General features: G+C 28.7%; 3 protein-coding genes across 3 annotated transcripts; 1 reads left to right on the top strand and 2 right to left on the bottom strand.

Moving 5' to 3' along the window:
• Positions 1–11: 11 nt before the first annotated feature.
• Positions 12–5,459, bottom strand: LOC145741502 (cytochrome P450 2C16-like). Its single transcript, XM_082559096.1, has 9 exons — positions 5,164–5,459; positions 3,774–3,919; positions 3,328–3,430; positions 3,102–3,211; positions 2,525–2,646; positions 2,085–2,200; positions 1,441–1,585; positions 1,005–1,168; positions 12–475 (listed from the first exon to the last, which is right to left on the bottom strand). Exons 1-9 carry the CDS (start codon positions 5,428–5,430, stop codon positions 149–151), a joined length of 1,500 nt encoding a protein of 499 aa, XP_082415222.1. The 5' UTR covers positions 5,431–5,459; the 3' UTR covers positions 12–148.
• A 1,363-nt stretch (positions 5,460–6,822) lies between these two features.
• LOC145741496 (uncharacterized) lies at positions 6,823–15,264 on the bottom strand. The gene is made up of 21 exons (XM_082559089.1): positions 15,149–15,264; positions 14,745–14,851; positions 14,385–14,469; positions 13,818–14,016; positions 13,339–13,436; positions 13,012–13,072; positions 12,796–12,891; positions 12,345–12,521; positions 11,793–11,918; positions 11,376–11,489; positions 10,974–11,080; positions 10,610–10,775; positions 10,097–10,132; positions 9,767–9,875; positions 9,459–9,553; positions 9,179–9,383; positions 8,787–8,929; positions 8,281–8,473; positions 7,942–8,003; positions 7,706–7,828; positions 6,823–7,410 (listed from the first exon to the last, which is right to left on the bottom strand). The coding sequence occupies exons 2-21, from the start codon at positions 14,794–14,796 to the stop codon at positions 7,360–7,362; spliced, it is 2,298 nt and encodes a 765-aa protein (XP_082415215.1). The 5' UTR covers positions 14,797–14,851; positions 15,149–15,264; the 3' UTR covers positions 6,823–7,359.
• A 1,343-nt stretch (positions 15,265–16,607) lies between these two features.
• LOC145742630 (uncharacterized) lies at positions 16,608–23,741 on the top strand. The gene is made up of 18 exons (XM_082560406.1): positions 16,608–16,735; positions 16,991–17,192; positions 18,343–18,440; positions 18,545–18,584; positions 18,715–18,798; positions 18,883–19,011; positions 19,223–19,348; positions 19,660–19,773; positions 20,046–20,152; positions 20,411–20,723; positions 21,005–21,110; positions 21,423–21,511; positions 21,944–22,151; positions 22,290–22,432; positions 22,761–22,956; positions 23,149–23,216; positions 23,358–23,471; positions 23,650–23,741. The coding sequence occupies exons 1-18, from the start codon at positions 16,608–16,610 to the stop codon at positions 23,698–23,700; spliced, it is 2,316 nt and encodes a 771-aa protein (XP_082416532.1). The 3' UTR covers positions 23,701–23,741.
• The last annotated feature ends 284 nt before the right edge of the window (positions 23,742–24,025 follow it).

Consider the following 24,025-nt stretch of genomic DNA (forward strand, 5'->3'; position numbering starts at 1 on the left):
TTTATATAACAAACAAATTCTAAATAATATAAATATGTCTTTAAAAACAAAGTTTAGTTATTCACAATAGGATATAATAGTAAGTACATTATAAAAGGTTAGAATAAAACATAGTTTGAAATACAATTACAAAACAAGATTATTAATTTTAGGATGATATTCGTTTTTTGGCTATAACAGTAAACGGATCAGGAACATAAACACCCCCATGACAACCCCCGGTAATATCAGGTAAGTTAGGCTCGTTTGGGTCAGGTAAAAACTTAAAGCTTTGCACGAGAGCAATTATGTTTAAAAACAGTGCGCTTGTTGCAAGTTTTTCGCCTATACAATAACGTGGGCCGATCGAAAACGGAATGACGTATTTCGATTTAACAAATTCTCCGTTTTCGTTCAGATGTCGGTCTGGGTTAAATTTCTGTGGCTCCTCCCATATTGTGACGTCATTGTGCACAGCCCATAAATTGGAGAAAATCTGATGCAAATAAACAAAAAACGATAATATGATACAGTGCACATTTTATCCTTGAAATTGAAAAGTCAGCTTTATGACCATAAGTTGACATCAGTTACCCCGACCCAGTCTCGAGTTGACCTTAGCAGTTTAGGATATTACTGATTATATTTGCACGACAATTAAACTGCTGATTAAGTGTTGGCTCAGCAGGAGTGTATACCGTTTATAGCGCCTTACTTAGAGACCTACAGCATAAGAGCATTGGGAAGCAAATCCAAGTCCATATGTAGTGAAGCCAAATGTTCTGACTACTACGTCACGGTGCCGACATAAATAGAAACGTAAACACCAGAATTACATAAACTTAGAAATAAACTAAATTCTACCAAGACTTAAAGTAATTAGCTTATTAATAATTAAGCAATACAAACAAAAAAAATGTAAAGTCCAATTAGAACCTTTTTAAAACAGCCAAAAGTTTCCCTACGTTTAAGCGAACGATTGTTATATACCAAAACACAAATGTAAACAAAACTCAAGATTTTACCTTTGTTTTGTTTGGGATATGAAACCCACGAAAAGTGACGTCATTGGTTGTCAAATGCGGTGAGTTAAGGTAAACCATGGTCCTAAACCTTAATATTTCGTGCACAAATGCATAAGTGTAAGGAAGACTAGATTTCGAAGACATGCTAGCTTCTTTGTCGGTTCCTAAATGTGTATTGCAAGCTTATGTTTACTAAAAAAACAGTTTTTTTAAAATAGCAATAAAATAACTTTTTTTATTTATTTCTTTGGCCAAAATTTAATCCGTAATTTTTAAATAAAACAACAAAATAGAAAAGAGGTAACTTGCATTTGCCAGTAAAAAAAGATTACTTTTTTTTACATCACATTTAAATATTTAGTCTATAATTGCTTTGAACTAAAAAAACATCAGGTTTAAAAGTTAAATAACAATAACTACTGTTGCCGATACTTACCCAATACTTGATTAATCTCCTGAAAAAGTTTTACTTGTGTTTGTGGATAGTGAAGAAAACAAATGATACCCCATAATATAGTTGCAGCCATGTTTTGTACGCCTCCAGAAAGCATATCTCTAATGTACTGCACTAATTGATCGTTCTTTAATAAAAAAAAATTAAAATCAAGGAATATGTGATTTAAAAACCTTGATAACAGAAAAAAGTCTGACTTTATGACCACTTTGTTCTTAAAACCGTTATATTTTTTAAAGTTACGATATATTTTTAAAAACTTAATTATTAAGGAAGCAGTTACAATGATATGTAAAAAGTAATATATACCAGCATAAGTTTTGTTTAACTGAATTAATGTTAAGACTATTACGCTTTTATATTTTTTTATACATGCTTAAGCAATTTCACATACAAGTAGTTCAATAATGAGTCTAAAATTGCTAGAAAATATGCGGAAAAGTAGTAATTAGTGGTCAAAAATCCTATCGCTCTTGTAAATTACTTTATGCCTGCTTAGATATAGCGCTTAATTAGGCATATCAATTTTACAGGCTTATACACTTATGTTTTACACTAAATATATATGAAAATATTGTAAAAAATGCTTAATTTTCTTAAAATTTAGAATAAAAATTTTTTTTTACTTGAAAAGAAGAGCCTTCATGATTTTGCATAGCTAACAGAAAACAATCTACAAAATCATTCACATGTTCTGGATCAAAATTGTCTTTGTGTTCATCAACCTTCGCTTGTATAACATCTAAAACAGAATTTATAATAAAAGTATTGTCATTTTTTAATACAAATTTGTTCTAGTAGTAAAAAGATTGACTGCACAACATCACACAGTAAATTTTAAAATCCAAGATTATTTATTAGCTACTAATATTCAAGTTTGTTATATATTTACATTCTATGTGGTTATTTTGTTTTGTTATTTCGCTTATATGCATAAGTATGAACGCAACGACTTGTTTTTATTAAAATTCTAATTATCTCTAAACCAATCAATATACATTTTAATCTTTAGGTAACAATTAATTTGATTCCTAAATTATTAAAAAAAAACAATTTAACAACGCACCTGAAACACGTATAGTATTTTCCAGATATTTCTTTTTAGCGCCAGAGAAAGGTGGAAAGAATCGAAGAAATGGAGCCATGTTCACCAAACTAATTATTGGGCTTACTTTAGGTTGGCAGAAACTTAACATTAAAATCAAAAAATAGTTATTTAAACATTAGAATATAAATATAGTAAAGTTGGCGCCAGATTTAAAAATACTTAAGTAAAAAATGTGTATTTATACCATGATTTCGAGACTAAGTTTTAAAATGCATAGCTATAGTTTTGTTATTATTTGTATATATCTTTATCATCAATGTAGGAAGTTTGTATGGGCGACCTAAACATAGAGTAACATCAGTTACCCCAACTCAATAAAGGCTGACTCAGCATTAGTTTATACCGTTTACAACGCCTTACTCAAGTGCGCCACAGCATGAAATGGGTATTAAACCCAGGATCTTGTGTATGATAAGAGAGTGTTCTGTCCACTACACCACGCTGCCGGCAGTTGATAACTTACTATAGCTTATGTAATAAAATTTAACTACATTTTGGTTTACATTCTTTAAAAACTGAAATGAACTAAACATACTTTTGATGCATAGCATCCAACATTTCGACAAGTAAAGGATCATCATATGAATACCGACTTCCTGCTACTATGCTAAATATATTGTTTACTCCTGTGCGTACTAGCATACACTGAAAAATAAGTTAAATTTAATTGTAAATACTGTTAAATATTCAAAACTACTTTGTTATTGAATTTATATTTTAAAAAAATTAATTAAATTAAGGTAATTTTAATTAACAATTACCGATAAGTCAGTTGGTTTGTTGTTTGTTTCTTTGATGCATTCGATCAAATATTTTGCTTCTTCGTTTATTTTTGCATCCATGTCTAGTGGATTTTTACAACTACTGCAATACAAGATTTAAAATTTTAATTAGCATTAACTCTGATTTTATCCTTTTTTTTATAAAATAGCACGTGTCATTTTTTAATGAATGTTACATACTGCAACCGTTAGAGATCGAACTTAGATTTAAAGATTACTAAAACAGCTTATGATCAATCGATGGGATTAGGTTAGTTTAATAGAAGAAAAAGATACTCAAGACAGACCAAAGCAACTAAAGTTTATCAAAGGCCTAATGCACATTTTTTAATAATCCTGTATAATAAGCAGTCAAAATCAAACCTTATTTATAACAGTTGTTAATTTGTTTTAAATTAAATGATAACAAAACACGTTTAACTTACTGGTACAAAGACTGGCTCCCAAACTTCCGCTGTTCTTTCCATTCCTGGCCGTATTTCATAAACAACAAACCATGACCATGTCCAGCTTCACGTATTAGAGGTAAGCTCGGTTTACCAGAGAAATTTTCAAAGTTTTTAACAAAGGCCTAAAAGCATAAGAAAAAAGATTTAAGAAAAATATTTTTTCGAAACAAAAAACACTTCCTACACTACATAGGGTTCTGAGTTTGATCCCCAGGACCCCTATGCTGTAGCGCACTTAAAAAAAGGCGCCATAAACGGTATAAACTCTTGCTGAGCCAGAACTTAATCAGCAGCTTAAATATCGGGCAGTTATAATCTATAATATCCCAAACTGTTAAAGACAACTCGAGACTGGGTCGGGGTAACAAATATTAGTCTATGTTTAAGTAGCGCATTCGACTTTCCCGCATCGAGGATAAAGATATACAAAGAAAAGTTCTGCGTCATTTAATTTGTTTACTCCATATTTGTTATCTTATCGTACCTCTTGAAATAGTTGTCTGGTTTCTTATCAGAGCGCGCTTTTTCTATATTCGCTTTAAATGTTTTAAAATGACTTGTACGTTAATACTCGTGATGCAAGTTAGTTAACGGTTGTGCGTGAATTCTTCGCAATAATAAACTACAAATTGAAATACTACTAATATACTAAAGAATTCGGAACGAACGTTTCAATATTAACAAATCCTAAACAAATAAACATAGTACACGTAGTATAAAAAGGAACTTTATGTAATGGTAAAAAATCATTTATAAAAAATGTCTGCTATTGTTTATGTTGTTATAATTGTAACAACTTTATTTGTTAATATAGTTACGATCACGTGGTAAAATCAAGGCCTAAGTTGGGCTTTCATTTAAACATATTTTTATGGTATTTAGTTCTCAATAGTCTAAACTAATAAAAGTTGTCTGTGTTTACAAACAAATAGGCAATAAAACGGTGTTTGGACTTGAATAGATTTAAGTAACAAGAAATCCCTTTTATGTAAACCTTAGTTTTATGTTAGTTCTGATGACCCGTAACCATGACTTAATTGAACAGTACACTTTCCGTATTGCCGTGAATACTATTAGTCAGAAATAAGTTCGAAGAATTAAAAGTTTTTTTGTGAACACTTAAAAAAAAGCGTTACCGATTATATGAATAGCAATTACTTAAATATACCTGAACTGGCGGCAAAAACAAATATATAACAAGTGACCATACATCGTAAAATGACGTCATATTGTAAACAACGTCATCATTTTGTAAGGTTATCATTTTTAAGATGACGTCATTTTTTTTAAATGACGACTAAATCGTAAAATGACGTCATCATTTTGTTTAAAAAACCTTGAACCTAATATTTTTAAACAAAATTACCTCTTTTATGACGTCATAATTATTCAGCACGATCCAGTCTTCCTGACCGACCCGTACCGAATAAATTTGCCCGTATTGATCCGCCCATTTGTTTAACACTTGTTCTGGGTTTTTACCCCAGTAGGGTAGAGTCCCAATTAATGGAAAACCCCTCGGACCTGGGGGAAATCGGTTCGGTCTGTAGTACCAATATGCGAACAACCCAGCAGCGATTACGATCGGCCATATGCTTGTTACGTATTCAATGACGTCACCAGATAAAAACATTTTTAAAATCAACTTTTCGACCTATTCTATATAAGATCTAAAAAGATTGTTTGGTCTCGTTTAAAACTAATAAATAAGTGTTTTATTGTCGTAATACGATCAAGATTTTTGTTGTCGTAATATGTTGAAACTCTTTAACTAAAATTTGCCAGTGATAATTTACCTAAACATATATCGTCAACTTAGCTTCCTTTTATAAAGATATAACACTAGTAGAGATCTATACAAATACCTAAAGCCCTTAAGTTCTGGTTTAAATACAGTAAAAAATTGTTTGACTTGACATTTCCACTTGAAACCTTGATTGATGTGGTTGTATCGGAATTTAACACTAGTAGTTATCCGTAGACACATATAGACACGATTACGCCCACTTTAAAAACTGCGATAAAAAAAAGCAACATTTCAAGACTTAAACTTTTTTTGCGGTTGTTTTTTCCTGTATTTTTCCGGTCACGAAGTACGCTGTAATTACTTAGGAATTTGGTTTATATAAGTCATTACTCAAAATGTTGTTTACGCTACCGCTCCAATTAATCAGTTGATCTTCCTATTTCCCATACGTTTTTTAACGTTGTTAAACTTTTGATTAATATATTACATTTTACCAATACATATGTCAGTAAAACTAAGCTTTATTATACTATACATAAGCTTTATTATACTAAGTATAACATTATGGTACCTTATTTAAGCTATTAAACCACTTATTAACCTAATTCATACGTACTTTAAAAAAAACCTATAAATTTAATAGATCATTCAAGCCTTTAGTAGTAATGTTTTTATTTATTTTTTCAGCTAAGTCATAAAATTTCGCTTTATTTTGGCATTAACGTTTGCGTACGCTTCGCTTAGCAGTAAGGTTTACATAAGCTGTTTAAAACAGTATAAACTATCGCCTTCTGTCGAAGCTTATAGCCTAGCTTAAATGCAAGTAGGTTGCCTCGTCAGCTAAGCTAAACGCTGCGCTAAACCGCCAAAAGGCAAACAGCCATTTTTTCCTAGTATTTATTATTGAAGCAACAAAAGTAACATAGCTCACTAACCGACCTAAATATTTTCTACGGAACTGTAAACATATTCTATTTTTAAAGTGTAATTTAAGCGTGATTTAAACACTTTTAATTTGGCAAATACAAACATTACCTAAGATTAGTACTGCGTACACAGTATTAGGAAGTCAGAAAACATTATCCCAACGACTTAACTTCATTTCAGAATTTGTGATTTTAGTCAAGCATTTTAGCTACTATTACCTCCTATTTTTCTCTTTTTCCATTACCGGTAATCATTAGTTATATTTCAATTTTGTAGCCCGGAGCGCTAAGGTTGCAGTTACATACAATATATGTTTAGGTTAGGCTTAATTAACATTAGGTTAGGTTAACATTTAAACTTTGAACTTTATTAAATTAATTTATATCAGCAACATCAAATATGTACAAGTTACACAGTATGGATACCGCCCTAACACTTTTCCTGGATACGCAATAAACACATACACAACGAATACGTACAAGCTATATACATTGGTGTATAGTGCAATATTATATAGAGAAAAATATATTTACACAGTTTAAGAAAAATAAATCACGTTGAACGGAAGTAGATATATGCATGTTTACAATAACACTAAAGTCATTAGATAAGAGGAAATTACAGAAATATCATATTGTGTATGCTATAAGCTAAATAAGACATTACTTACCACGACATATATATTTTCAAGACCACCACCCAATTGCTAAAAATTAGTCAAAAAAATTAGAATAGACTTTAAAATTCATTTCAAGTTTTTTCAGGGAATTAGGGTTATGATTAAATTATGTTTACCAAACAAACGTTTATATCAAACCACATTAGGCTATATTTACAAAAACACATTTTTAGTTTATAGAACATGTTGTTGCCCATAGCAAGTCAAACTTAGTCAAGAAGAGCAAGTAATATCTTTCTGTAATCTCCAGACGTCTCGTCCTAAAAAAGCAAAAAAGTAATTTTTAAATTTCTGTAGCCAACGTTGTTTAAAATTTAAAAATTTGGCTTTTGAAACCAAATACTAAGACCTTAATTTTAAAAACTTTGAAACAAATTTATTTTGTTAAAATAAAAGAAAAATTTAAACAAAATACACGAGAAATTAGCTTAATTATACCAATTATACCACTAATAACAGCAAAAAAGGAATTTTTAAACTTTTGTGCCAACGTTATAAGTTAAAAATTTGACTTAAAATTAGCTTAATTATACCAATTACATAACTAATACATACCGAAACTTCTTTATCTAAAGTTTCCTTGTAGATCTTTTTGTATTCCTCCTTGATATCAACCAAGTCAATCTCACATCTTGTTGTAATAATGTAGATCAATTGGTTATCTGCAGTGCCCAAGCCCTGTGTAAAAGTAATTTAGTGCCTTTAATATTACATGAAAATGATAACAGATTGAATATTAGTAAAGTTTTAATATATGTACCACAAACAAATTTTAAGGTATTAAATATTACCTTCATTGATTCTCGCAGTTCTGAAGCATAGAAAGAGGAAGTTGAACAGGTAGAATAACGAACTAAAAGAAATATTTTACTAATAAAAGTCAATTTTGTAATATATTTTAAAGTTAAATTACAAATTTATCAAGCCGTCAATTAGCAATTAATCGCTTTAAGACAGAAAAATTTGAATCTAATATCCACTTTAGTTGCAAACTAAAAAGTGAATCAACTAAGACTCGCGCTTGTAAGCAATGACTTATTACTAACCAAAGTATAAAGTTAGAACGAGTAAAATTTAAGAATTTATTTTAAATTTCTATTTTCAAACTTATTTTTTTATTAAAAGTTTACCTAAAGTCATGATCCCACGTTTTAAATCGCCACTGCACTCCTTCTCAATAGTTTCCAGCAAATCATCTTTGCTCAGTTTAGTCCACGATGTCTTGAACATATATCTGATGTGTTGAAATGTTCTTTCAGTGAATATTTCAACAAACTTGGGATTCAAAGGACTCCAAAACTTGACCTTCATATCAAAGAGTGCCTAAAAATATAATTAAAGAACAAAAATAAAATTTTCTTGCAATTCATGATTTGATTAAATGTTTATTACGTTTGTTGTATAGGCTTAACCTGTGTTAACATACTTTAATATCAAACAATCAAACCAGTGTTTTAAGAATGTCTGTGTTATTAATTTTATATGTATCAGTAGTATAATTAACATTGACCAAAACATTTTTAAGTTAAGACTGCTACTTTAGCCTAAACAATTGTATCATTGTAATTTGATTAAGTAGAAATACAAAGTCACAGGCGACAATATAAGTTGTAAAATATATTTAACAAAAACACACCTTTGCATCTTCTTCAGCTTTGGTTGCAGATACTTTACCGCTATCAGCTGGTCTTTTAGCCTTTAAAATTGCAAGTAACAAGGCCTTGAACTTGCCTGATGTATCTTTTTCAACGTCCTTTTCCAAGCTTCGACCCTCGAAAACTAAAACGTAATTAATAAAATAACCAAAACATAAAGAAATTTTGTAAAAAAAAAGTTATTATTTCAATTAAATGCATGTTTTTTAAACCAGTTTAAATACATCGCAGACAACTATTTTATAAACAATAGCCTGTCAAATTTGAAATTCTGTAATATTTTTGTATTTTCAAAGTAATTTTTTTAAATTTCTTACAAAATGATTATCTTAAAAAATAACTGTTTAAATTTTTTAGAAATAAAATAACTTACTCATAGCGTAGTCCATCTTAAGTTGGACAATATTCCTGCTCGACATTGAGCATAGAATCTCGATTAACAATTCTTCGTCAGTCCCAGCACCCTTGATTGACTTCCTGACAGCTCTTGCATCAATCTCTGTCTTTTTCCACATTAGAAACTGAACTGCGATCTTATAATTACCACTAAGATCGCTATCCAAAGCATCAGAAAGGTTCTGTTTATGTGTGTTAATATATCATTAAAAATCTACTCTTTTTAAGCCTGTATTTAATATTATTAATATGTTTACCTTATTATATTTATTCCAGTAAGCTTGGGCAATCACGTGACGCTGCTCTCGGCTGCGATTGGCTAAAATAAAAGTGATCACTTCTTCGTCTGTTCCTAAAAAAAAAATTTAAAATTTAAATGATTTTTAAAAATTTTAAATAATATTCTGCTAGTTAAAAATTTAAATACAAACTTTTAACTATACTAAATAGTGCTTTATAGAAATTATTTTAAAAATAAAGCTTATTTAACTTTAAATACTTTTTTGTAATATATAGTTTACTTTAAGTTATAATTTAAAAGTTAAAAGTATTTAAAATAACAAACCAAATCCCTTCATAGCCTTATGTAAGCTTTCTGCATCCTCTTCAGGCTTAAACGGATGCACTGGCCGGACGGTGGCGCTGCTACGCTTTCTTGGCTGAGGTGCCGCGCCCTGTAAACACGTGGGTAATATCAACTATTACATCATAAACATTTTTTATTTGATTATTTTTATTTATGTTAAAAACAGTTATTTTTATTTTATGTTAAAATAGTAATCCTTATGGACATACATTAAACTTGCAGTAGTGTTTTTTGCGAATTAAAAAGTAATTATTATTTTAAAGAACAATAAAGTTTTAATATTTTAAAACATATTTATATTCCACTCACGTTGTTTTGTGGTCCAAGGTTTTCAACCTCATTCCCCTTAAAAATTAAAATAATGTTAAATTTATATACATATATAAATCTATCTACAAACATATTTATTTAAATAAAGTTTGGTATTGAAACTTTTTGTTGTCGCATTAAGTGATATATAAACTTATGACTTTTTTGTAATAAACTTTACTAAAATCTTGATTACAACACTTCAAAACAGCTATTATTAAAGCAAAATACTTAAACTAATATATATAAGAGAACTTTGTAATAGGCAAATTAAACTACGTAGTAGAAAAATATTTCTATTTTTTTCAATATTTTCTTAATATTTTTTTTTTATTTTTATCAGGCAAGGGTGTAATATTTGAACTTGTGTAAGCTATTCGTTAACGCCAAGCTCAAGGAAGAATACAGTGGCATTGGTGCGACTCGAACCAAAAACCTTCCGGCTCGTAGTGCGATGCCATAACCGGTATAACACACTACTATACTAGTAGTAAAATATTAGTACTAGTTTACGTTTGGGTTTGGTGGTGGAGCACTTTCTTCTTCAACTGCTAACATTTCCTCTAAAATTCCATCTGTATCAATGCCATCCTTTTCAGCAGATTTAATAAGAACGTTAACTGTATTTCTATTTTGCTCTTCATCCTGTTTCAAGTTTTGAAGATCAATCTCAGAAATCCTACAAAAAACAGAGAAGTTTTATAATTTTTAATACAGATTACAGCATTCATTGTATACCATGGCATGGTCCAATACCATGACTTAGTTGTATAATTTAACATGTTTTTAACTTAATGTGTTTTTATTTTTCTAAAATTCTACTTTGTTTGGTTAAAAATAATAAATTAATAAAATTATTTGTTTGTGGGTTACAGACCTGTCTTCTTCTCCAGTCAGAACCTTGTGATAGATTGCAACTTCTTGTTCCATACTTAATGCAAGAGCTGCCAGTTTTTGATAATCTTTAAAGTAATTACCCATATCCTGTAAATAAGTAACAAATAAAGATTAAATGCTTTATTACTTTTCCAAAAAAACAAAAAAAAAATAGATATATATACATATAACAAAATATAAAAATATAGTGCATACAACTTTATTGAAACTAGTTCAACTTAAGGCGTATATAGGCATTACATTTTTTGACAAAGACCAACAGGGCCTAAGCATAGATTGAGCTATTACGACTCGAACCTAAGTAGTTATTTATTGTCTAATTAAATAAACTTAACCTTTTTGTATTGCTGATCAATATCTTACCAAACAAATCAAATCTTACCACTTTAGCTTTATCCAACTCCTGGTTCATGTTATCAATAATATCCTGGTTTTCTCTTCGTTCTCTAGCAAGTCTATCAGACAGCTCACCAATGTGGTTTTGCAAGCCATCGTTCTGTGTAAAATGAAACAACAAAAATATAAACAGTAAACCCAAGTAATAATGAATGCTACATATCAGAAAAATGTTTGTTTGATATTAGAAAAAAAGTCTTAAATATTAGAGCAGTAATTTGTTTTTCTTTGTAGAAAACTTCTGCAACAATGATAATATTTTAATATACATTTGTGTTGCAATAGAAAATACGTTTCAAGATTTTTGAGGCAGTACCTAAAGTGGACAGTGTTTAAATTTTTAAAGAAACAGTTCATTTTAAAAGTGATATTTGGCTTTTTTTGATTGTTTTGCCATAATTACCTGGCCCTTCAAAGTATCAAGCTCAAGTTGAAGAGTGTGAATCTTCTTTCTCTTATTTGCAGCATCCGCTCTCAAGTCTTTGATCTCATCCTGAGCCAACTTCAACTGTCTGTTCAGGTTGTCGATCTAGTACAAACAATAATTAAACTATTTTAAGGGATTGTAAAAGTGTCTTGTGTCGAAATTATGAAAAAGTTTGTACATATTGTAAGACCAACAGAACTTCATTATAAAACAGAGTGTGGTAACAACGGTTAAAAAATGCTACATTGGCATATACAACTAATATAGTTTATCGTTAATTAAGAATATTTTTCTTTTGTTCTTTAGTCGATAAACCGCTCTGCGGACGGCATTTTAATTGAGTAAGATGGTCGCAACTTGGAACCAATATTTGGGCCAAATGATAACCCGCTAACCATAAACAGCAATTTTATTTATTTTGTAGGCCTATAAATTGGACATACTTATACGTATTTTGTCCACTAAGCTCCATTGTGCTTATTTTAAATTGTTTGGTTAAAAATCTTATATATTTATTAATTTGTAAACCTTCTCCTTATGGAACTGATCCAAATCTTCCAACGATTTAGCATTGAAGCTTTCATATTGTCGACGAATGTTTGAGATCGTATCAGTAAGATCAGGTAAGATCGAACTATTGTTTGGCTCAGCTGATACCATCGACACAGATACAGGTTGGATTTGGTCGCGAAGACCTTCAACCTCCTATTGTTACGTCACATAACTTGTTTATTAATTTAATTGCAAGTACATTTTAAATAGGGAATTAAATGTAGTTTTTATTTTGTTGTAGTCTATCATTGGCATGGTGGTGTAGTGATAAGAACACTTGTTACACCACCATGAGGTCGTGGATTCAATCTCTAAAGCTCTCATGCTGTAGCGCCCTTAAGTAAGGCGCTATAAATGGTATGAACTCCTGCTGAGCCAGCACTAAATCTTTTTTTTACACTAAACTTGTAACAAAAATAAAACAAACCGTTTGATGAACTTTTTTGTGCAGATCAAGTGCGCCTTGAAGATTGTCGATCTTCGTGGTATGTGCCGATCTCTCTATGACGTAGGTTTCCATCTCCTATTATGACGTTATCAAAAATATCAAATTAGTTTTTTTCGTATTGTTAGTAATTTTTATGATTTTAAATGCCCATAACTTGAAATGCCTTTAGTCTGCCTATAAAAAAGTGGAGCTTACCTTTCTTAGGTTTGCAAGTTGATTTTCAGCATCTTTGTTCAAAGCTTTTTGACGCTCAAGTCTAAGAGATAAAAACTTTATGTAAAATAAATAAATAAATAAATAGAATTTTATGAACAAAATAAGCGTTATATTTAAATTTTTGAATAACTGCTAAAAAACTAATTTTACAAATGTTTAAAAACAAAATGTGTTTTATATTTTGGTTTTTGATAAAAAATGTATTTGAAGATTTTTTTAATTTTTATTTTTTAGAAATGTTTTTTAAACAACTTTGTAATTTAAAAAGTATTTACTCTTTTAAACTAAGTAATAAAAAGTACTTACTCGTTTGCAGTAGTCTCATAATCGTATTGATAGTTATCTCGGTCGACTCCAAGCTGGGTATTATCTCCTTGCAGATCCTCAATTTGATTATGCAATTTCTAGAAAAAATTACCTATGAATTAATTAGAATAGCAGCAAGTTCGGCTTATTAAGTATAAAGTCCGTTATTTTTAAAAAAATTATACTTGTTAAAACTTCTAGGAAAGATTTTTAGAAAAAAAATATGCAATTTGTAAACAAAATTAATTCTTAAACAAATGGAAAGGCAAAAAGTTTTTTTTATTTACCAAGCACATCCCTGTTATTTTGTAAATTACAATTGTAAAAATCCCAAGGAATTATTTAAATATATTGTTAGAATTTGAATAAAAATTGTGTTTAAAAGTTAGATGATTTAAGAATGCTTTTGTAATTTCAAAATTATCGAAACATAATGCCTGTTATCACGTGACCACCAAAATACCACGTGACCAACTTACATTAATCTCATCGTTAATAGCATCGGTCATTCCAACACTGGCGTTTGCCTGGCCTTTCATTTGCCTCAATCTCTCGTTTTCAGTAAGAAGCAGATTGTTGGCAGTCTCCAGATCGTGAACTTTGTCAACGTAGTTCACTAATCTATCGTTCAACTGCTGCATGTTCTTTTTCTCTGCCTCTTTTTTGCCCCAAAGACCGCTAAAAAGTATAAAGTTTCATGAAACATAATTGTTTCATTTTTTGATGTAATTTTAGAAGTTAACCGGCAGCGTGGTTAAGTGGTAAGAACACTTGCTACACCAAATATGAGGTCGTGGGTTCAATCCCCACTGATCTCATGCTGAAGCGTCCTTGAGTAAGGCGCTATAAACGGTATAGACTCCTGCTAAGCCAGCTCTTAATCAGCAGCATAATTATCGGGTAATTATAATCTATAATATCCCAAACTGCCACTGGCAACTCAAGACTGGGTCGGAGTAACTGATGTTCGACTTTCCCACAGGATAAAGATATATACAATAAATAAAAAAATAAAAAAAATTTCAGAAGTAGTTATATTTACTTACGGAGACAACGGTTCGTAGTTAGCCTTCGGGTCGCCCATTGTAGCATATTGTTGCTTTCTATACATTGAAGGTCTATTCGATCTTGCTAAAGTAAAAAAAGGAAATAGGTCTAATAATTTATTACTATACAATTAAATTTTTTTTAAAACAGGAATATGCAATCTATTAGCAAAATAAAACTGACGTAATAAATATATTTGATGTATTGAACTATCTGTTATATTTTAATAGTGTATTATATAACCTGTCAAGAAATTAAAAACATTTATTAACATTACATTTTGTTTAATGTTTTATTTACTTAAACAAGAAAAAACTATATTTTACATTTTAATAGAAAAAATTTTATTTGGTAATTACTATAATAGGCGGTTTGGGTTGAAGGAAAGGTAGAATAGTTAGATCGATCCATAATTTTTGCTGGCCAGCAATAATAGATCTTCGATCAATTTAAATATTTCTGGGCACTGAAAATATAAAAATTCATAAAATGCAATGTTTATATTTTACTATGTCAAAATAATTTTTATCAATAAGTAACAATACTAAATGTTTGCTTAAATTATATTTGACTCGTTTTTAAATATGGTACCTTTTACAATAATACAAAAAATATAGATTAAGTCAAAAATTTTAAAAAATAAATTATTTAACTAAAAAATAAATTATTTATATTAACTGGAAGTTAACGTTACAATAAACTAAGCAATTACACAATAATTTCACTTAAATATTCTGACTAAATATAAGTATTTAAAACTTACAATATTCCTGGTGACTTCGCCTTTATATGTTCTGCAATGCTTGCTTTATTTGCAACAATTACGTTTTATATTGCCCATGTTACATAAATTCTTTCACCAGCAAAACAATATTTCAAATATGAAGACTAATTGTCAATACATTTACATCAGGTAAATTTATAACATCTCTACGAGGATTGAATGCATTGATTTCCGCCAAATCGTAACGGAAATGGTAGGTTAAGTGGGGTCGTATTAAAAGGTATCTATATTAAAAATAGATAACTTTCAAATATGTTATTGTTATTAATATTTAAGTTTGCTATGGCTGCAAAATGGGAAATAATTAATTAACAACATAATTAGCAGTTTTGTTTTATACGAAATATAAAACGCAAATTAATTAATTATTATTTTAATTATGATTAAATGCCTTTGCAAAATGTTTTAATTATTAATTAGGCATTTTCAATATTTGTTTTTTATCCAAATTTAACTATATGCAAACAACTTATTTTTAAAATGATCTATAAATGCAATGTATGCAAATATAAAAGGAGTTAGCAAATATAAACTGCATTTTGTTAAAATCCCAGATGATGTAATGCTAAATGACGTCATATTTTGTAAATGACGTCACAATTTTATTAAAAGCAATTTAAAAACATAAAAACATTTTTAATTTTTAATTTAAAAGGTATTGTATTTTAATAAGACTGTTATGCTTTTACTAATTTAAAAATATCAAACATTAATAATAACGAATAGTTTTGTTTACAAAAAAGAAACGTACAAACCAATATATTTCATAAAATAATTATTAAAGCAAACTCTAAAAATAATAAAAACATTGAACACATAAATAAAAACCAAAACATAAACAAACCTACATTTCAATATATTCGTACTTTCCAGTGACGTAGAAAAGAGAAAATAATTTTATAATATAAACAATAAAGTTTTAGTGAAGTAATATTAAATTTATATTTGTGGGTTTTTGCAAAATTTAAATAAATCAAAAATAATTATTTAGTTTTATAATTTGTTGTTTATTAGAAGTAGTAAGTAGTTCTTAGTAGATATTTTAATATGTTATAGTCAAAGTAATAATAACTTAAATTTTAACAGTCTAATGGAGTATTCAAAATATAAATTTAAAAAGTTTTGATAAGTTTTTAATATAAATTTTTTTTATTATATTTTTGACATATTAATAAAGTTTGAAAGTCTTGATATATAAATATTTATCAAGTTATACAACTTGTTGTTTAATAAAAGTATTAGGTAGTCCTGATAAATGTTTAAAGATATTGTGCAAATAACTTAAATTTCAGTTTAATAGCGCTTTTCCAATATAAGAATAAAGTTGCTATTTTTTAAAGGTTTAATATACTTCAATATGAAAGCCAGTATACAAATTAATGTTTAAAAGTTTAGTATTTAAAAATTAACAATTTTGGTAATTTTTTAGATTGTTAAAATGTTACAAAATTACGCTCCTAAAAAACACGAGCGAAAACCTCGATTTTCGTCGGTTTACAAATCGAATTATGACGTCACAAACGGTGTTGATGACGACGAAGAAGAGTATTATTCCCCGGTTCTATCGTAAGACTTAAATTTAAATTTTTGAATAAAATGTTTTTATAGTAATATTTTAAAATCACGGTAATAAAAGGAGTAAAAAAGGAATTAATTTATTTTTTATGTAGAGATTTATATAATAAACAGTACTAAAATTATAAAATTAATTGAGATATACTATTATTGCCACATTTTTAATTTTAAACAAATAATTTTAATTTTAAACTTTTGACAAATTTTTTAATTTTTTAATTTTAAACTTTTGACAAAAATTTACAGAGACGTACATGACAAAAAAGCACAAGAAAAACAACAACTTCAAACCCTTAACAATCGACTCGTTAGTTACGTCAACAATGTCCACTATTTTGAAGCAGAGAACAAAATATTGGCAGCGAAGAATTTTTACCTAAGAGAACAACTTAGAAGATTTAAGAACTACGGAGATGATTCAGAAGATAAAGAAGAATACACACAGAGGGTAGAAACTTTTTATTAAATAATTAAAATAATTATGAGTAGACACTATTTGCATTTTTTGTTAATAAACTCTTTATAAATAAACCAACGAATATTTTTAAAAAAATAAAAGATTTTTAAAGCAAAGTAAATACCGTTCTACTCAAGACAAATATTTTTGCGTTAAGGCCTATTCACTCGACAAGGTAACATTGCGTTGCGCTACGTTGTGTTACATAACTTTACGAGTTCTAGGGATTTTTTTTAATTTTAATAAACAATACCTAATAAAAGTATACTGCCTACGAAATCTTGCGTAAATTTCGCTCCAGCCACAAAACTTTACAAAATCTTACGTAACTTTCGCAAAATTTCGTACGTGTAAACGACTCTGTTTTTTTTTAAATGGTTGCGCAATCTTGCATTACGTTACGTTGCGTTAGGTACGCCGTGTGAACGGGCCTTAGCCAGAATTTAAAAAATTCGATTATTTTTATAAATAAATCAATTACAAAGTAAAAACCTTTTGATAAAATAAAAGAGCATAAAATTTTTCTTTTTACCACGCAAATAAACAGGCTTGTGACATCGACTTTTTGAAACAAAAACAATAAACAAACCTACCTAAAAGTAAATACCCGCCTGCTATTTAAAAATAAACAAATGCAAAAACAATAACAAAAATACATATTTGGTAATTTTTAATTTTAGAACATTTCTAGACTCTATTTGCTTGAAATTTTACACCAATTGCATTACTTTTTTTTATATATCTTTATCCTCGATGTGGGAAAGTCGAATGCGCGACTTAAACATAGAGTAACATCAATTACTCCGACCCAGTCTCAAATTGACTTTGACAGTTTGGGATATTATAGATTTTAATTGCCCGATAATTATACTGCTGAGTTTTATACCGTTTATATCGCCTTACTCAAGGGCGCTACAGCGTGAGATCGGTGGAGATTAAGCCCACGACTTCATGTGTGGTGTAGCAAGTGTTCTTACCACTACACCACGCTGCCGGTGTTTATCTATATTTATCTTCACCAAATTTACCAATCATGTTACTTTGTCGTATTACTTTAAAGTTTTACACCAATCCGTATTACCTTAAACCATTATTGCAATACTTTATTAATTATCATTAAATATTTTGCAACTTTGTTTAGAAACTATTGGAACAAATTGAATTACTGAAAAATGAAAACGCAAAGTTGAAAATCGAGAAACAAAGTGTTGAATATGACCATAGCGAAATTTTGGACGAGTAAAAATATATTGTGTTATATATATTTGATTTTTTCTAATTTTTTAATTAAAGTAAATTACGTTTTTAAATTCGTACAAAATGCTGACTTGTCTTATTTTTAGCCATAAAGATCTAAAAGAAGAAGTAACTGCGTTAAGAAAGGTAAGAGCATGATCAACATTGTTAAATATTGTAAAACATTTATAGAGTAAAGTTAACTAAGTAGAGTTACCTAATAACTTTTTAAATTTTTTTGATAAGTCAAAGTAAAAGCAAGCTTTGAAAATTACAGGACATTAAAGATTCCATCGTGGAAAAAGTGGCATTAAAAAACAAAATCAAAACCTTGCAGAAAACTATTGAACTACAGACAAAGGTATAATAGTGATTAGTTTAAAATTACTTTTAAAATCATTTGAAATGCTATACTTTCTAGTTTATAATGACAATTAAAATTTAGGAAGATACGATTCAGACTACCCAGGCTTACCAAAACGAAAACCTGGAATCTATTGAAGAACTGACCAAGAAATATGAATCTCAAAACCTCAAGTCATTGGAAGACCTTAAGTCAATCTTCCAAGAAAAGGTTAACACTATTGTATATGTTTATAACTTACGGACAAAATCGTTTTTGTTATATTTATAAAGCAAAAAAATAAAAAACGCGATTGATTAAGTTATCGAAAACACAGTAAAAATCAATTTTAATTTAAATCATTTGTAAAAATTACCTCTAACAAAAAAAATATTTTAAAAGGACTGAATGCTTTAAAATGATTTTTTTTCATCAATTTTAGATAACAAGCTTGCACAACCAATTAGAACAAACCCAGGCCTCAATGACGAAATATAGCACTGAAAGTACTGATAAAACTAAAATTATTAACAAACTGGAAGTTGAAAGCAAGAAATTAACAGCATGGGTAATTAGATAAGTATACTGTCATAAAATTCGTAGTAAAATATTAATAAAACAGTATTCGAAATTAACCTAAAAATTTTGTCCAAGTAACGTAAAGTGCCTTATCATATTTAAACTACATGATTTATTGCTTCAAATATTAACAAAATGTATAGATATTATTTATTTTCGCTTGTAAATTACTCTTAAATAGGTCTGCAACAAAAATATTTAAACTACTTAGGTTAACAAAAAAAATAAATTAGTCAAATTTATCCAAAACCTTTATTTTTAAAAGATTTAAAATTATTTAAAAATTTATTTTTATTTTAGAAAATCAAATCTGAAACCTACATTAAAGAACTGGAAGAAAAATACACGGAGGTGAATACTGAATTCTCTACTGAAATAAAAACCACAACTACAGAACTAACCAAAGTTAAACAGGTATAGCCTTTTTTCAATCTTGTTTACTAGCAAACTTTTAACAGCAACTAAAATTTATTGTCTCTCTCTAAAAATCATTATCAGACTCCTGTATTTAAAGACAATTAAAGCTTTTAATTAAACAACCGTTAATTTTACGTTCAAGGGATGTTTTGATTTTAGCCTATAAGCGCACTGTTAATTATCTGTGTTTTTTAATGTACTTTTCTGAAATTTATAATTAAATTTATCATGCACACAAATACTAACACTACCAAAATAAATATGATTAGGAGTTGTCCAAGTATATGAAAGATTACAACAAGCTGGCCTCACTTACTACAAGCTTGGAACAAGAGATTGCAATCTACCATAAAGTGTTAACGAGTGAAGAGGCAAGGTTAGTTAAACAACGGCCATTTTTTAATTTTTTTGTTCTTTATATAAAAGTTTTAAAAAAGATAACTTTTAAAATTCCAACAACTTATTACACTTTTAAACATTCAAAGCTTTGCAAAAACTTGTAATACTCTGCAAACTTGAAAGTTTATATTACTCTACTGACCTTCCATTTAGATTTAAGTTAAACAAAATAAATTACATGCACTTTATTGTGTTACATATATTCATATTTATTTTTTCTTTAACATTATTCTAGACTTAATTTCGACATCGAATTTAAGAAAAAGCAAAAGAACGAGGGATACACCACAACAGCAGCAGTTACAACAACACAAGCAACAATGACTACATCAACAAGCAGAACATACACCAATGACCCAACTAGCACTGGTTACTTTAACCAAGACTACCAGAAAGACGATTCAACTAAGGAAACTACAACAACAACGCCTACAACATCGAGTGATCAATCCTACAATAATGACAAAATTGAAAGATCCTCATCTTCAGTATCAAGGAGGGATAAAACATATACAAGTGGTGGCAGCTTCAAAAAAACGCCAGAAAAGGTTTGAGAATTAAATATATATTTACCTACTTAAATATATATTATTGTTACGTTCTTATATAAAAGATTAATGTCTACAGTAGCATAATTTTCACAAAGTCAAAACAAAGATAACACAAAGAATTTGATGAAATAAATTAATAAATCCTTTTAAAGCTAATAAAGATATTGAAAAATAACCTTATATATAACACTTAGTTTTCCAACACTTGCATACATTTTCCCTATAATGCATATCATTTCTAAGTAGAGTTTAAATATAAACAAACTTTCAACTGTTAGGAACTTGTGACTACTTATTATTTGAAGGGAGGTTCGGTAGTTTCGGCGAAAAATTTCGACGCTCACAAGGATGCGAAAAAGGTGTCAAAGGCTATCAAATCTGAAGGTAAGAAATAACTTCAAAACTACAATACTTAATACATAAATGGTCAAATAAAAAAACATAAAGTCATTACTTTGCAAATTTGACTTTAATACTTGTACAGCAACAACAATTACTGATTTAATATATAATATTTAAAACACCACTTAACACTAAAAAGATGCATAATAACTTTTTGTTTACAAACTGCTACCGTAGTCCTATAAACAAATAAAGGTATTACAATTAAATAAAACTAAATTCTCTTATTAAGGCACATTTTAATAATTAAGTTAATTGATATGCCCGTTTATCGTTGGTATCTATATTTATTAGATAAAACTCAAATCATAACAATAATGAGCAAACGAACTAAAGAGCAAAGAGTCAAGATAGCAACTGAATACAAAACTAAATTTAACACGGTAAGTAAATACAATTTTATCAACTTAACTTGTCTAATAATTAATATCAAGACAATTGTTTTAAACACCTGTTTGTAAACCATCTTTAAATTAGATTTCCTCTAACTAATTTAATAGAAACGTTAGGCCTACTAAACTTGAATAGTTTAGTAATCTTGATAATACAATTATTTTTTCAAAAAACTATATAATACAATCATTTGTATACTTATCTATTTTAACCAATGTTTAAGTAGTATGCAACAAATAAATGTTGCATTACAAAAGGTAAGTATGCAACAAATAAATGCGAAAATAAACATTTTATATACCTTTTATATAGGGCTTTATATACCTAATCTTAGTCATTACATGTTACTTAACCAAATACACTTTACCAAACAGAATCTTCACTAAGAATCTTACTTTTTACAATTTCACATCTCTTATTAGAAAATTCTGAACGATATGTTTGTTGTGTTTGTGCATTCTGACATGCAAACCACTTTACAATACATGGTGTGGAGCCCAGCAGTTATGGACCTTCATGCTATAAGAAATGCATTACAAGGATATGGAACTAACGAGAGGATCTTGGTAGAGATACTTTGCACTAAAACAAGTGCAAAAATTAAAGAACTAAAAAACAACTACAACATAAGTAATTGCTTAACAGTATATAAATGGAGAGAATTTGACATTATAAAAAAGATTTGGAAATATACTTTAAATTTTCAAGTTACCACCAAGTATTTAGAGTCACTTAATTTTGAGTGTTTAAAGATCTAATTATTTAAAGATTATGGAAATCGAGACTTGGTTGCTGACGTAGAAGACGACATATCAGGAGATGTCCAGACATTGCTGCTGGAGATTTTAAAAGCAAAAAGAGGTGACTTAGAAGGAAAGGTGGTCAAGGACCAAGTGGAATGGGATGGCAAGGTAAAAAGTTAATATTCAAAGACTAAAGTTTCATCAACAGTTAGCTTTTAGTGTAAGAATACCAAAGTTAAAGAAATACAAAACTTTGCAGAACAAAAGTCACAGTAAAAAGCACTTGCATTGACATTAATTGACTTTTAATGTACACTATTTTTTAACATTCAAGACAAAAGCTGAAGTAGCATAGGCCATTTGCTAACATTAACAGAATACCAAATTTTATAAAAACTAACAGAACTGTTACAGGACAAAATTAACAAACAAATTCAAGAACACCAAAATACAATGGAACCAAACTTACACTAATTCTAAACTGTTTTCTATCAAGGCATTATTGAAACTTGGGTTTGAGAACTGGCGACCCTCTAACAAAGTTTTTCTTGAGATCATCACACAACGAAGCTTGTACCATTTATGGTATTTGTTCGAGCAACACTGGCCAACATTATCTGATCAGAGCTTTATCGAATGCATCGAAAATGAGGACATTGAAGATGATTTGAAAATTGCACTTAAAGCTATTGGTAAGTGAAAAGTACTTTAAGGTATTACACAAAACCGCGTAAGGTTTAAGGGTTTATTTCCTACTGTGTAGGTTTTGCACTATAAAATCTTAATTGAAACTTGATTTTCTTATCGATTCTTATGATAAAAGATCTACAATTTACCAACACGGTTTACAAAAATTCAAAGTAATAGAAACTTCTTATTTTTAGTACTATATGTGACCAGTGTTAAGAAAGCTGTCTACTACGCTTACCAACTACGTCAATGCATACTAGAGGTACGTATTTTCAAACACATGTTTTTAATATTTGACCAATATTTTGTAAGATCTTTCCTTGATTTACTCGCTTTCATTCTTAATATATTTATATCTATTTATTTTGTTTCATTTTACCCTTTTTTTACATGAACTACACAGGGCAACGACAACTATCTTACTTATATTATAACAATACGATGTGAGGTAGATTTAGTTGATATTCAAGAAGAATACATGAGTAAATACAAAACGTCTTTAAAAGAAGACATTTCGGTAAGCTGTTTAAATTACAGTTATAAATAAACAAATAGGCTATAAGCATTTTTAACAAACAGTTTTAAAGGGAAAAAACTAATGCAAAACTTCGACTACTTTAACATTTAACGTCCTAAATAATGCTTTAAAACAATTTAATTCAAATATTTCGTTAATCAAAACTTTTTTCATTTAGCAAAAAACAACTGGAGATCATAAGAAAATGTTACTCGCATTATGTGGATAGTTTTTAACTACAATCAAATCTTATCAACCTAATTATTCGGCAATTATAAATATCTAAAATTCATTAACATAATGAAATAACATTTTTTCTACCAATTACTTATAAAACAAAAACTAAAAAATATCAAAAAAATGATTTCTAAAAATTATATTAATCGTATAAGTTGAATAAAATATATACTCAGAAACCTATACAAACTTTGTATCACTTACTTAAACCACAATATTGTCGCATGTAGATAGCTTAGTTAGAATTCTAAATATTTTAAATTAAAAATTTTACTTACAATCACAAATGATGATACATATTAGCTTGGACTACATTT

This window comes from Corella eumyota, chromosome 2 (genome assembly GCF_963082875.1).
Source record: "Corella eumyota chromosome 2, kaCorEumy4.1, whole genome shotgun sequence".
Lineage (NCBI taxonomy): Eukaryota > Metazoa > Chordata > Ascidiacea > Phlebobranchia > Corellidae > Corella > Corella eumyota.

Coding starts and splice junctions, on each gene's coding strand:
- LOC145741502 (XM_082559096.1), bottom strand. CDS start 5,430: ATGTTTTTATCTGGTGACGTCATTGAATACGTAACAAGCATATGGCCG. Junction 3,212..3,327: donor ACAAACCAACTGACTTATCG/GTAATTGTTAAT, acceptor CTTATTTTTCAG/TGTATGCTAGTACGCACAGG. Junction 1,169..1,440: donor GGAGATTAATCAAGTATTGG/GTAAGTATCGGC, acceptor ATACACATTTAG/GAACCGACAAAGAAGCTAGC.
- LOC145741496 (XM_082559089.1), bottom strand. CDS start 14,796: ATGGATCGATCTAACTATTCTACCTTTCCTTCAACCCAAACCGCCTAT. Junction 11,919..12,344: donor ATCAGTTCCATAAGGAGAAG/GTTTACAAATTA, acceptor TGTTTGTACTAG/ATCGACAACCTGAACAGACA. Junction 8,474..8,786: donor AAGCTGAAGAAGATGCAAAG/GTGTGTTTTTGT, acceptor TTATATTTTTAG/GCACTCTTTGATATGAAGGT.
- LOC145742630 (XM_082560406.1), top strand. CDS start 16,608: ATGTTACAAAATTACGCTCCTAAAAAACACGAGCGAAAACCTCGATTT. Junction 19,349..19,659: donor GCAAGAAATTAACAGCATGG/GTAATTAGATAA, acceptor TTTTTATTTTAG/AAAATCAAATCTGAAACCTA. Junction 22,957..23,148: donor AATTGCACTTAAAGCTATTG/GTAAGTGAAAAG, acceptor TCTTATTTTTAG/TACTATATGTGACCAGTGTT.